The sequence below is a fragment of the Petaurus breviceps genome, unplaced genomic scaffold (assembly GCF_028583685.1).
Source record: "Petaurus breviceps papuanus isolate PSGF00001 unplaced genomic scaffold, PetGlider_PUasm1.0 90822, whole genome shotgun sequence".
NCBI classification, from domain to species: Eukaryota; Metazoa; Chordata; class Mammalia; order Diprotodontia; family Petauridae; genus Petaurus; species Petaurus breviceps.
Window position 1 is genome coordinate 232,788 of NW_027187351.1, and position 14,318 is coordinate 247,105.

General features: G+C 38.4%; 1 protein-coding gene across 1 annotated transcript in view; it reads right to left on the bottom strand.

Annotated features, from left to right (window-relative positions):
- Positions 1–14,318, bottom strand: part of LOC138148124 (cysteine-rich secretory protein 3-like) — a 72,142-nt gene that overhangs the window by 9,850 nt on the left and 47,974 nt on the right. The window contains exon 6 of the mRNA XM_069070743.1: positions 7,788–7,882. Coding sequence (XP_068926844.1) covers positions 7,788–7,882 — 95 coding nt within the window. The remainder of the gene's footprint in view (positions 1–7,787; positions 7,883–14,318) is intronic.

Consider the following 14,318-nt stretch of genomic DNA (forward strand, 5'->3'; position numbering starts at 1 on the left):
TACAGCATGCAAGCAACTCTGTGTGAACGGGACATAGGTGGCATACATTGGAAATGATCAACAGAGGAAAGGAAATAGCACTAAAGGTGATTAGTACAGGATTCCTGTAGAAGGTAGGATTTTAGCTGAGACTTGAAGTAAGCCAAAGGAGCCAAGATACAGAGATGATGGGGTAGAACTTTCTAGTGAAAATGGAAGAGTCAGTGAAAATGCCTTGAGTCATGAGATGAAGTGTTTTATTTGAGGAACAAAGAGTCTAGTGTTATGGGAATGCAGAGTGTGTAGAATAGGGTGTAAGGTATAAGAAGGCTAGAATAATTTAGTAGAGATTCACAGGGTATTCTACTGCAGATTTCCATGGATGTCAACATCAAACCATTAATGACTATTCCTTGAGTCCACACATTTCCTAGAGATGAGTTTAATAAGACATAAGTCAACCTCTACAAAAAATTCATACTGGAATCATAGAACATTTCATGCCACTCTATCTAAAAACACAGACAAGGTGGGGAATGTGACTACATGAACAAGAAAATGAGTTCTAGAAAACCTCAATTCTCTTAGCAGGCTACACACATGCAGGGGTTTTCCACAAACATTTGTACTTTCAAAATATGGCTTAGATTTAACCACCTAGATAGGTATAATAGTAGAATAGAATAGATAATAATAGAATAATAGAAAAAATAGAATAGATAATAATAGAAAGTTTGGAGTGGTGGAAAGAGAACTGGGCTTGTGTTCAGAAGGCCTGAGCAGTGTCTTATCTCTCATACTTATTAACTATTTTGTCCATGCTAAAGGATTTTAGAAACTGTATATTAAGAATATTAGGATGCACAGTGGACAAAACTATGTCCTTAAACTCCCTGGGTATGTGCAGACCTCCAAAAACATTGTTAATACCCTGATTTTTATATGTTTCTGCCAATAGATACAATAGCATCATAGAATGCAATTAAAATGCACGTAGATTAATAAAGTTAGGAGAAACCTTAAAATTATCTAACCCAATACATTCATTTTGGATTTGAGAAAAAAAAATCAGAGATTAAGTGGTTTATCTGTAGGAAAAAAGCTAACTAAATGGTTGAGGCATGATTTTAATTCCTATCTTCAGACTAACAATTTAATCATTTTTTTCTGCCCTGAAACACTGCTCTTCTTTTCACATGGCTGCCTGATAGCTTGGGCCAACTCCAGCTGAAGCTCAACTCTGTTGGACAATGCAACCTAACTGAACTAGTTTTTAATCTTTTTTTAGTGTTTTATTTTCCCCAATTGTGTGGAAAAACAATTTTTAACATTTGTTTTTTAAATTTTGAGTCCCAAATTTTCTCCCTCCCTCTCTCCCCACTCCCCTCAATTGAAAAAGCAAGTAATTTGACATAGGTTATACATATATGGTCATGCAAACACATGTCCATATCAGTCATGTTGTAAAAGAAAGTTAAAAAAAAAAGTAGACATCTAACTGTATTTAGGCACCATAAGTTCTTTTTCTGAGGATGGATAGCATTTTCATCATGAGTCCTTCAGAGTTGTCTTGGATTGCTGCATTGCTGAGAATCATTAAGTCATTCACAGTTGATCATTTTACAATGTTGCTGTTACTGTCTTCATATTCCCACATCCCCTTCAAAATTTGTCATTTTCCTTTTATTTCCTATTAGTTAATCTAATAGGTGTGAGGTAGTATATAGTGATTTGGAGTATATTTTCATGTGACTATACATGTTTTTGATTACTTCATCAGAAAACTGACTGTTCATATCTTTTGATCTTTATCAATTGGGGAATGGCTCTTATTTTTTATAAATTTGACTCAGTTTCATAAATTTGAGAAATGAAACCTTTATCAGACTTTTTTCAACAATTTTTTTTCTGAGTTATGATTACTAACTGTATTTCTCTCCATCCTATTTTTCTCTTTCTATTCTATTCTCTCCCTCTTTTCATGCCACCGCTTCTCAAAAGTGTTTTACTAGAATATGAACAGGAAATCTTCAGACAAAGAAATCAAAAGCTATCTATAATCATATGAAAAATGCTCTGAATCACTATTGATCAGACAAATGCAAGTTAAAACAATTCTGATGTACCACCTCAGACATATAAGATTGACTAATATGACAAAAAGGTCAAATGTTGGATGTTAGAGGGAATGTGGGAAACCTGGGATACTAATGCACTGTTGGTTTAGTTGTAAACTGATCCAAGCATTCTGGATAATGATTTTGAACTATGCCAAAAGGCCTATCCAACTGTGCATACCCTTTGATCCAGCAATAACACTGTTAGGACTATATCCCAAAGACATACCCTCTCCCCCCCAGAAAAAAAGGGAAACAGAACGCTTTGTACAAAAATATTTATAGCTCCTCTTTTTGTGATGGTTAAGAATTGTCATTCAGTCATTTCAATAATATATGACTGTGACCCTATTTGGGGTTTTCTTGGTATAAAGCCAAGCATGAGCAGCTTTCCAGAGGACTGCTGCTGTGAACAGCTTCAAGATTCTAATTGTATAGTTTAGTGAACTCTCTATTTATTCAGCAGTAAATTGAGGCAAAACATGCACAGTACAAACACATCAAAGTACAGCATTCACAATGTTATGATGTAACAACTTACCACTAAAATGGCCACATAGTTTTCACCAAAGTGACCATATAGTTTTAAACAAAGTACAATCATTTAGTAACTCAAACATTTAGTAACTCTGTCATTTACTAAATCCTTAAATCAGTCATCGTTAAGGAGGCTTGGGACAGAAAGTACAAAAAGTCAAAGTTCTCCACCCCTAGGTCATAGTAATCATGATCTTCTCAATCAATACATAGTATCCAAGTAAAGTCTTTCATCTTGACTCAAGGCTGGCTCTCAGCTTCCATGTTCCTCTTCCATGGTCCCAACTTCTGCACAAATCTGCCCAACTGCCCCTGGATTCAAGAGCAAGCAGGTCTCAGTTCCTTGTCCAGCTCCTTGTCCAGTTCTTTGCCCAGTTTCCATTCCATATTGAAGTTCACAATGTCAGTCCACCTCAAGTCCTTCATAGTTCCTGTTTCTGGGAAGACAAAGCTTAACAGAGCCATAATAATATTCATGCACATTACTGGCACCATCATCAATTCACTATATGCCTGTGAAATCAAGTCAGACCCACCAACAAGGTCTGAGAACTCAACACAAATCATCAGTATAGTCCCAGGACCTCCAAATCCCTCCTTTAGGACTTCTGTAAACCAGGACTCCAGGGGAGGAGCTAATGACCATACATAAGGAGAGGCCCAGGCTGGAGAGAGCAGAACTGAGAAGGGAGCTCTTGTGGTGGAGAAGGACAAAACTTGCAGTATTCCAGCACTCTATGTTTGTCTGTTCTGTCTGTTTTGATGTTTGTGATACTTTCTACAGAAGCCCTGGGGCCTTACTGGAAGACCTGAAAGAGGATTTCCTGGCTATCTGTTTACAGAAGTCCTGAAGGAGGGATTTGGAGGTCCTGGCACTCTACTGATGATTTGTGTTGAGTTCTCAGACCTTGTTTGTGGTTCTGTGTTGATTTCTATACTGATGATTTGTGTTGAATTCTCAGACCTTCTTGTGGGTCTGAGTTGATTTCACAGGCAGCTAGTGAATTGATGATGGTGCCAGTAATACTTATGAATGTTATTGTGGCTCTGTTAAGCTTTGTCTTCCCAAAAACAGGAACTGTGACAGACTTGAGATAGACTGGACACTATGAACTGAAATATGGAACAGGAACTAGACAAAGAACTGGAAAAGGAGCTGGACAAGGAACTGGGAGCTGCCTGCCTTTGAACCCAGGTGACGGCCAAATTTGTGCAGGAGTTGGGACCATGGAAGAGGAACCATGGAAACTGATAGCCAGCCTTGAGTCAAGATGGAAAGATCTCTTCTTGGGTTCCTGATGCTGATTGAGAAGATTTTGATTTACTGTGACCTAGGGGTGGAGAACTTTTGACTTTTGTACTTTGTGTCCATTAACGAGACAAGCCTTCTTAAGGAAGATTGAGTTAAGGACTTAGTGAATGATTGTACTTTATGTCCCTTAAGGAGGCAAGCCTCCTAACAGATTATTGAATCACTAAATGATTGAGTTACTAAATGATTATACTTTGTTTAAAACTATGTGGCCACTTTGGTGGAAACTATGTGGCCATTTTAGTGATAAGTTGTTATGCCATAACATTGTGAATGCTGTACTTTGATTTCTGTGAATGTTTTTGCATTAATTTACTGCTGAATAAATAGAGAGTTCACTATACTATGTAATCAGAACCTTGAAGCTGTTCACAGCAGCAGTCCTTTGGAAAGCTGCCTATGCTTGGCTTTACACTTGGCAGAGTGAGAATGGTTTGCTATTTCCTTCTTCAGCTCATTTTACAAATGAGGAACTAAATCAAATCAGTGTTAAGTGACTTGCCTGGGGTCAAATAGCTAGTAAGTGTCTGAGACCAGATTTGAACTCAGGAAGATAAGTCTTCCTGAATCCAGGACTGTCATGTTATCCACTGCACCACCTAACTGCCCCTAAATGCCTGTTAGACATCTCAAACTGGATGTCCCCTGGACATATTAAAATCAGCATCTTGCAAATCAAGCTTGTTAGCATTCTGTCCAACATTTTCCCTCTTCTTAGCTTCCCTATGTTCTTTTAATTAATTAAATTTAAATTTATCTTCAATTCCAAATTCTTTCCCTCTCAGACACTGAGAATGCAAGAAATACAAAACAATTACACGTATGAAGTCATGCATAACAAATTTCAGCATTACTCAAGTTCTTTAAAAAAGCAAGGAAAAGAAAGAGAAAAAAGATACTTCAGTCTGCATATTGAGTCTATCAATTCAGTAACTGAAAGTGGATAGCATTTTTTATTATGTGTCCTTTGGAATTCTGGTGGGTCATCGTTGTGTTGATTAGGGTTGCAAAGTCAATCAAGCAATCAATAAACTTTTATTAAGCACCTAAAATGTACTAGACACTGTGCTGTGGATATCAAAAGAGGCAAAAAATAATCCCTACCATCAAGGACCTTATAATCTAATGGGAGAGTCAACATGCAAACAAATATATACAAAGACTAATATATATATACACACACATGCATACAGGAAAAAATAGGAAATAATTAACAGAGGGAAGTGACTAGAATTAAGAGGAACTGAAGAAGGTGTTTTTTTTTTCTCTTTTTTGGGGCAGGGAAGACAGGGCAATTGGGGTTAAGTGACTTGCCCAATGTCACATGGCTAGTAAGTGTTAAGTGTCTGAGGCTGGATTTGAACTCTGGTCCTCCTGACTCCAGGGTCAGTGCTCTATTTACTACGCCACCTAGATTCCCTGGAAAGTTTTTTTATAGCAGGTATGATTTTAGGTGGGAATCCTACTAGAGCTCTCTTATCAACTCACTATCACACTCTTCACAGTGACTCTTCCAAACCTTTTCATCCCTCCTCAAACCTTCCAAGTCTCCCCCTCCTCACTGCTGTCTTAGTTAAGGACTTGGCCTTACATGAACTACCTCTTTCTCCCTCTTCCTTATCTCATATTACTCGGGTGCCTTTTGCCACTGTCTTCTCCTTTACCCATCTCACATGATGAAGTTGCCTTATGCCTGGCCAAGGCTAACCTCTCCATTTCATCAGGTGATTCCATTCTATTCTATCTCTGCCAATACATTATGGTCATTGCCATCTCCACCCTTTCACTTATTTTCAGTCTCTCCCTCTCTATTGGCTCATTTCCTACTGCCTATAAATATGAACATCTCTCCCCTATCATTCATTTATTCTTTCAATAAATATTTATTAAGCACTTACTTTGTGACAGGTACAGTGCTAAATGCTGGGAATACAAAAAAGTGACAAAAGACAACCCCTGCCCTCAGGGATCTTACAATCTAGAGGGGAAAGCAACATGCAGATATAAAACAAGCAATGGACAGGATGAATAGGAAATGATTAAAAGAGGGATGTCATTGGAATTAAGAGGAACTGAGGGAGACTTCCTGTAGTAGTTGGGATTTTAGTTGGGACTTAAAGGAAGCCAATGAGGTCAGTAGTTGTAGTGGAGGAGGGAGAATATTCCAGGTATGAGGGACAGACAGATAAAATGCTCAGAACTGAGAGATGGTGTATCTTCTTTGTGGAACAACAAGAAGGCCAGTGATTGGGTAAAGAGTATGTGTTGAGGACTAAAGTGCTAGAAGACTGAAAAGGCAAGATGAGGCTAGGTTACAAAGGACTTTGAATGCTAAGCAGAGCATTTTGTATTTGCTCCTGGAAGCAACTTGGAGCCACTGGAGATAATTGAATAGGGGAGTGACATTATTAGACCTGCATTTTAGGAAAATCACTTTAGTGGCTGAAGGGAAAATGGATTGAAATGGGGAGAGACTTGAGGCAAACAGACCCATCAGCAGGATATCCTAGTAATCAACACATGAGGTGATGAGGTCCTGCATAAGAGTGGTGACTGTGTCAGAGAAGAGAAGGGGGGGTGGTGGATGCCGAGTGGTATTTGGGAGCTATTGCAAAGGTGAAATCTACAAGCCTGGACAACAATTTGGGTATGAGGGTGTGTGAAAGATAATGAAGATTCCATGATAACTCCTAGTTTGCAAACCTGAGGGATTATGGGATGAAGATGTTGCCCTCTATAATAACAGGGAAAATAGGGGGGAGATCTGAATTCTCCATTAAACCACTAAAACTAAAATACAGTTCTGATCACGTCATCTCCCTCATCTAACTCAATAAATGCCAGTGCCTCTTATTGTCTCCTGGAACAAATACAAAGGACTATGGTATTCAAAGTGCTCCATAACCTTCATAACTCTCTGACCTTTCTAATTGTCTTATACCTTACTCCCCAATGTGTCCTCTTTGATCCAGTGATACTGGGCTCCTGGTTATTTCATGAACAAGACTATCTTTTGGCTTTGGGCATTTTTGTTCCTGATTGTCCTCCATGCCTGGAATACTCTTCCTCTTTTGTTTTGATTGCTGACCTCCTTGGCTTTAAGTACCACCTAAAATAATACCTGCTACAAGAAACCTTTCTCAACCCTTCTTAATTTCAGTGACAGTCTTTTAAAAAATATTAATAGCACTGCTTAGCACAGTGCCTGGCACTCATTAGGCGTTTAATAAATCTTCATTGATTGGTTGATTGACCTAGTAACTCTGATCAACACAATGATGACCCACCACAATTCCAAAGGACACATAATGAAAGATGATGTCCACTTCCTGTTAGTGACCTGATAAACTCAGTATGCAGTATTTCTAGTACTTAACGCAGTATGTGGCACAGAGCAGTCACTTAATAAGTATTAGTTTACTGACTGCCTCTAGACAATAACTCATATTTGAATACGATGTTGTGGTTAACAAGGCAATTTTCATCACAATGCAGGGAGGTGAATGATGACATTGTTACTAGACTCATTGAATAGATATAGAAACTGAGATTCTGAGAGGTGGTCGTGTAACTACATAGGACAGGAATCAGAACTCTCACTATTTTCTTAGAACTCAGGAGTCTCTCTAATATACATATTGTTTCATTCACATAGAAAAGAGTTACCATTTAATGCACTTAAATTAGAACTTTTTGAATTCCTTTTTGAAGTTCATTTCTATAGTCATATGTATTTTCCTCTCATTTATTACTACTTAGTACAGTTTTCTGAATGGACTCAAACATCTCAAATATTGTTACTAATGTAACTCATTTCTACAAATTCCATTGTTTTTACTTACCCAGGGCAGTAATGGCAAACATAATAGTACTTGAAAGAAGCCTGAGGACACTCAGCAACTGCACATCCAAGCTTATGAGATGCATACCACATCACCTATTTTATAAAAAGCAAATTACATAAGAATATTTTAAAAAAGTATGAATTCTCCTATGCTAAACAATGCTTTCATATTGCAAGAATACATAATTTCTTGCTCTTTTTTTTTTGTGGGGAGAGGTAGGTCGGAGTGGGGCAATGGTTTCTCTGATATAAATAAATAACTACATTTCCTGATCTGCATAGATTGCTTCATCTGTGTCAAGGGACAAAAACAAAACCAAACAAAAAACTCAAAAACACCACCATTTCCTGGAGATTGTCCTTTTGGCAGTTCTCTCCACACATAGTAAAATTAGTCCCCAGACAACATTGTCATAGGGCCTGAATTAGAAATCTGTGCTAGCTGGGTAACTCTTAGGTGAGATTTTGCTACCTACTATATTCTGTAAGAACTGATGTTCATTTCTACTCTGTGATGAGTCATTAAAAGAGAAATTTAGGGTGTATGGAAAATAATCATGCTAAGAACTTTTTCAACCTTGTAAAATTGTTTAAAAAAGTTTAAGCTTTTAATGTTGCAGCTGTAATGGAGTCTATAGTCCAAGTGTTTGATACTTCTGCCCTAGTTTCATATTAAGCCATTTACCAAAAATCCATGACACAGTTCTTAGGTAATTAAAAAAATAACCTTCTTCTATGAAGGTTTAGGACTACCATAGTTGGCAGCCCTGGAGGATATAATGAATGTTTCCCTTTTTACCTTCAAGTGCATGTAATAATATGTGTGGTGTTCATTTTAGTTTGGTCCAGCAAATTTGCTTTCTTTTTTTTTTTTTTAGCAAGGGTCAAGCAGGTCATGCTGAAAATTTTGTTTGTCCCAGAAGGTTAGGTTTTTAACAAATGGCATGGCTTCCCTGTCACCTGAAGTATAAAAATCCTAACCCACAGAGAGTTGATATTCTTGATATTTAGTGCATTTTCCACTGTCTTGTAGGACATCTTTGAAATCAAATCTTGATGCTTTGGTGAATATGGAGTAGAAGAATGACATTTATTTTTTAAAATGCTTTGGTTAATTCTCTTTTTATATATACTACAGTTTTATCAAGTATCCTTCCCTTTCTCATTGCAGAATCCCATTACATATAAGAAATAGTGTTATTAAATAGAAAGAAAAAGAAAGGGGGCGGAGCCAAGATGGCGGAGTAGAAGCATGACCTTCCCCCGGCTCCAGCTTCCACCCTCCCCAATCCATGTAAAAAGGGGACTCTAAACAAACTTTGGAGCTGCAGAACCCACAAAATGACACAGAGAAGCTAACCTCCCGCTGAGGACAGCCCGGCAGGCTGGCAGGAATCGGCCAGCGCAGCGCTCTGGGAGCCGAGCCCAGCACCACGCCAAGGCTTTAGCCCCAGGGCGGGCCTGACCAGCCGCCAGCCAGAGGGACTCCAGATCAGCAGCAGCTGTGGCCATTCCCAGATTTATCAATACATAGATGCGAAGGACAAGGTGAGAGGCCAGTGCAGTCTAGACTTTGGGACCCAGAAAGTGGGAGTGCGTGGCTTTTACCCCCTGAGCGAGAAACCTCTGAGATGCCAGCACAGCCTGCCAGCACCAGGTGGTGGCTTCAGCTTCTGGCCTGCAGAGTGTAGGGGGACCAAGCACCAGTCTGAGGGGTCATCGCTCTTGCTTTAACCTGCTTGGATCTGGATTGCAGTCTAGGGTGGAGGTCCTGGGGTGTGTGTCCAGCTTGCCAGGCTGTGTGGAGACCTCAGAGAGGGCACCCATCTAATACCTCCGGCAGATGAGAAAACCCCAGCGTTTGGGACGAAAACTCCCCTGTCTGGTGGCAGAGGCCTACTGTGGCAAAAAGCCCCAAAGTCAAATCATTGAGTGGCAAAATGAGCAGGCAAAGGAAACAAAGCAGACAGAAGATTCCAACATTACACTCCTATTTTGGGGATAAGAAGGAGCAAGGCATGGAACAGGAGGAAAACAGTGAAGTCAGAACTCCTGCACCAAAAGCTTCAAAGAAAAATACAAGCTGGTTACAGGCCATAGAGGACCTTAAGAAGCAGATAAGAGAAGTGGAGGAAAAATTGGGAAGAAAAATGAGAACAATGCAAGAAAATTATGAAATGAGAGTCAACAGCCTGACTGAAGAAAATAATACCTTAAAAAACAGACTGACTCAAATGGCAAAGGAGGCTCAAAAAAGCAATGAGGAGAAGAATGCCTTAAAAAGTCGAATTTGCCAGATGGAAAAAGAATCTCAAAAGCTCACTGAGGAGAATCATTGCTTCAGAATTAGATTGGAGCAAATGGAAGCTAATGACTTTATGAGAAATCAAGATGCTGTTAAACAGATCCAAACAAATGAAAGAATAGAAGGCAATGTGAAATATCTCATGGGAAAAACCACTGACCTGGAAAATAGATCCAGGAGAGATAATTTAAAAATTATTGGACTGACTGAGAGCCATGACCAAAGTAAGAGCCTGGAAAGCATCCTCCAGGAAGTTCTCAAAGAAAACTGCCCTGATGTTTTAGAACGAGAGGGCAAAATAGAGGTTGAAAGAATCCACCGATCACCTCCTGAGAAAGATCCCAAAAAGAAAACTCCTAGGAATATTATAGCCAGGTTCTGGAACTCCCAGATTAAGGAGAGAATATTACAAGCAGCCAGGAAGAAACAATTTGAATATTGTGGAAACACAATCAGGATAACCCAGGATCTGGCAGCTTCTACACTGAGGGATCGAAGGTCCTGGAATGTGTTATTCCGGAGGTCAAGGGAGCTGGGATTAAAACCAAGAGTCACCTCCCAAGCAAAACTGAGTATCATGTTTCAGGGGAAAATATGGTCATTCAGTGGAATACAGGACTTTCAAGCATTCTTGCTGAAAAAACCAGAGTTGAATAGAAAATTTGACATTCAGATACAAGAAGCAAGAGAAGCATGAGAAGGTAAACAGGGAAAAGAAATCATAAGGAACTTATCAAAGTTGAACTATTTTTTTTTGAAGCAATTGGGGTTGAGTGGCTTGTTCGGGGTTGCATGGCCAGTTGTTGTTTCTGGGTGTGGTGCTGAGTGTCTGGGCCCGGATTTGATCCGGGTGGGCCCGGCACTGGAGCCAGTGCTCTTGCTCGCTGAGTCACCTGGCCAAAGTCGAACTATTAACATTCCTACATGGAAAAACAATAATTGTAACCTATGAAACTTTTCTCAATAGTTGAAGGGATTAGAAATATATATATGTCTTTATATGAGGGTATCCGGGCATATGAATACATATGTGAATGTGTGTATATACGTTTACAGGTATACATAGATAGAGGGCACGGGACCAATTTAACAGGAAGGGATGATGCGTAAAAGGTGAAATTAAGAGGTGAGAGGAATATAATGAGAGGAGATGGGGAGAGACAGAGTGGGGCAAACTATCTCATACAGAAGAGGCAAGGGAAAATGGTTACAATGGAGGGGAAGAATAGGAAGACAAAAGGGAATAGGTCAACCTTATTCCTATTGAATCTGGATTGAGAAGGGAGGGAAATACACACTAAATAGGGGATCTCACCCTCCAGGAGAATAGGGGGGGAAGGGGATGTGAGGGGGGATGATGGAAGGGAGGGCAGGCTGGGGGGGAGGGAAGTTGGAAGCACCCACTTTTGAAAAGGGAAAGGATCAAAGTAGAAAATAGAACAAGTGGGAGGTGGGATAGGAGGGAGGGAAAAATAGTCAGTCTTTTACAATACATCTAGTATGTTATTGTTTTGCATTAGCCACACATGTATAACCTATACTGAACTGCTTGTCTCCCCAGTGGGGGTGGGTGGCAGGGGGGGGAAGGGAATGAATCTGGAATTGAAAGTTTTAAAATCAAATATTCAAATACATATATGTGTGTGTATATGTATATATATATATATATATATATATATACTATTATTAATACCATCTTACATGTAATTAAGAAAAAAGATATACAGGCACTGAGGCATAGAGATCCACTGGAAAAGTTGAAACGGGTATGGGAGAAAATATGGGAGAGAGCAGATTGGAGCTGGGGATATCCTGTGGGACTGCTGTTTTGGGGGGATGGGTGGGGGAAAAATGGGGAGAAAATTTGTAACTCAAAATCTGCCAGAAACGAATAATATAAATCAGCAGTTAATAAAGCATTTAAATTAAAAAAAACAAAAAAAATAAAGTAACACAAAATACATATAAAAAAAGAAAGAAAAAAAATAGGTCATAGTGGAAACATCCATATTTATATTAATCTTCATGGATATTGGATAAGAAATCTTTTTCAGAGAAGTTTGACATAAAAAAGTTTCCCCATTAGACTATTTCCCATTCTATTTAATATATTGAATTTTAAATACATTTATTTGTTATTGAATTTTGCTATCTAAAAAGAATTTCATTGAACTTCAATCCTAAGACTGAATCACTAGACTGGTTTTAAATAAACTTATTCCAGAACATTTTATAATTCAACAAATTCCATTTTAGGAAATTTTTTTGGTACTATCCTGCACAGTCTTTCTGTAGTCCAAAAATAATAATGAAAAGAAGAAAAGAAAATTTAATTTCCCTGTTGAGAGGGAATTCTGACTCAAAAAGAAAATCCCCAAGGAGAGAGGACACTCAGAACTTAATAAAAATCAACCCCTCACTTTAAGTGAAGAAATCTGAAAATTCCTCTGTCCTTTCAAACCCTAAAAGATTCTACTAGACATATGGGCAAACATTCTTGTGGGTCTCTGCAATTCGCAAGGAGTTCTGAAATTACCTTTCACTAGGACTACTAGACTAGCTGAAAAACTAAATCATCAAGATTTATAAAGTCACAAAGAGATAGAGAAATTCTAGGGAGAAAGTAGTCATGCTGCTCACATCATCTTCTATACTTACAATGGGCAAAATGATACTACAGTTGTCAATACATAAATGTTTAATCACGTAAAACTTATCTCAAACTAACTTATCTGACTTACAAAAAAAAAACATTCTGGAAAACTAAACATATTCTGAAAAAAGAAGAGCTCTTATTTCTCTATAGTGGATTTCTGAAAAAATCTCACAGATGAAGATCCTAGACAGTAAACATGTAAATGTATTGCTATGTATGCATAGGATACTATAACCTGAATGAACCCCTACCAAGAAGGAGGACCCTCTTGGGAAGTTGTTCTCTCAACTTGCCATTGGAGATCTAGTTCACAAGAGGGTAACTATTTTAGGCTTAAGTTATTCTCTGGTTTTATACTCATAAAATTATAGCTTGTGAACCACTATGGATAAGACTACCTTTCATGATCATGCAGTAGACAAAATTAGTGCAAAACAAAGGTATTTATTGAAAAACATCAAAAGAACTATGGTTATAAAACATTATCTCATAAAGCTGGGATATACTTTCCCACAAGTATACATAATGTGAACAGAAAGAATGGGTTCACACACAGGGAATGCCAATATGTAGGAAATGCATATGAGTAAGGCAATTCATGTTTCTGACACTACTTTCTCTTGGTTCATCTCCTACTAGACTGATATTTCTTTCTTACTCTCCGTTGCAGGGTCATCATCTATATCATACTCTCTAACGGTAAGTGTGCCCCAAAGTCCTGTCCTAGGTTCTCTCTTTTTCTTTCTCTCATTTTTTTTTTTTTTGCTTTTTGGAGGGCAATTGTGATTAAGTGACTTGCCCAGGGTCACATGACTAGTTTTTGTGTTGTCTGAGGCTGGATCTTAACTAAGGTCCTCCTGACTCCAGGGCTGGCACTCTATTCACTGCCCCACCTAGCCACCCCTTCTTTTTCCTTCTCTTATACACTCTGTTTTTCTCGATAACATTGATTAGATCACAAAGATTAACTACCACCTCCATGCAGTTGCTAGGAATTATTTTAATTAATAGTATCCTTGTCTTCATTGCAGCTTTTGCTGACTGAACAATGCTGTGCAAATTGTGATGCCCCTTCATTAGTTTAGTTCGATCTGGAACAGAAATTTTAAAGGGTTCACTTATTGAGTACTATGAAACCGAAAACCTATTTTTGTATTTTTAAAAGGATATGGGAATTTTTCAAAGCTATGAGAATGTTTCAATAAGACAATTTCTGTCTGCAAGAAAAATTTAGCATTGTAAAAAGGGCACCATTTTATATCTTTTAATATTTATCTTAACCCCATTGCCTTTCATGAAAATACAGTTTTCTTTGAAATCCAAATACTAATTATGAACAAAATGATCTCCTCTCCCCCACCACCATGATCTTCTCTGTCTCTTACTTCATCCTAAAATATTACCTCTCAGGTAATTTTTTCTCTGCTCCCATTGATTTTTATGATCTTTCCATTGCACCTGAATCATGTACCCTTTTGGAGCTTTTCTTGGTATACCGTGTTACATATTGATCTATGCCAGCTTCTGTCAGGCCCGTTTCTATTTTTCAGAACAGGTTTTTTTTTTTT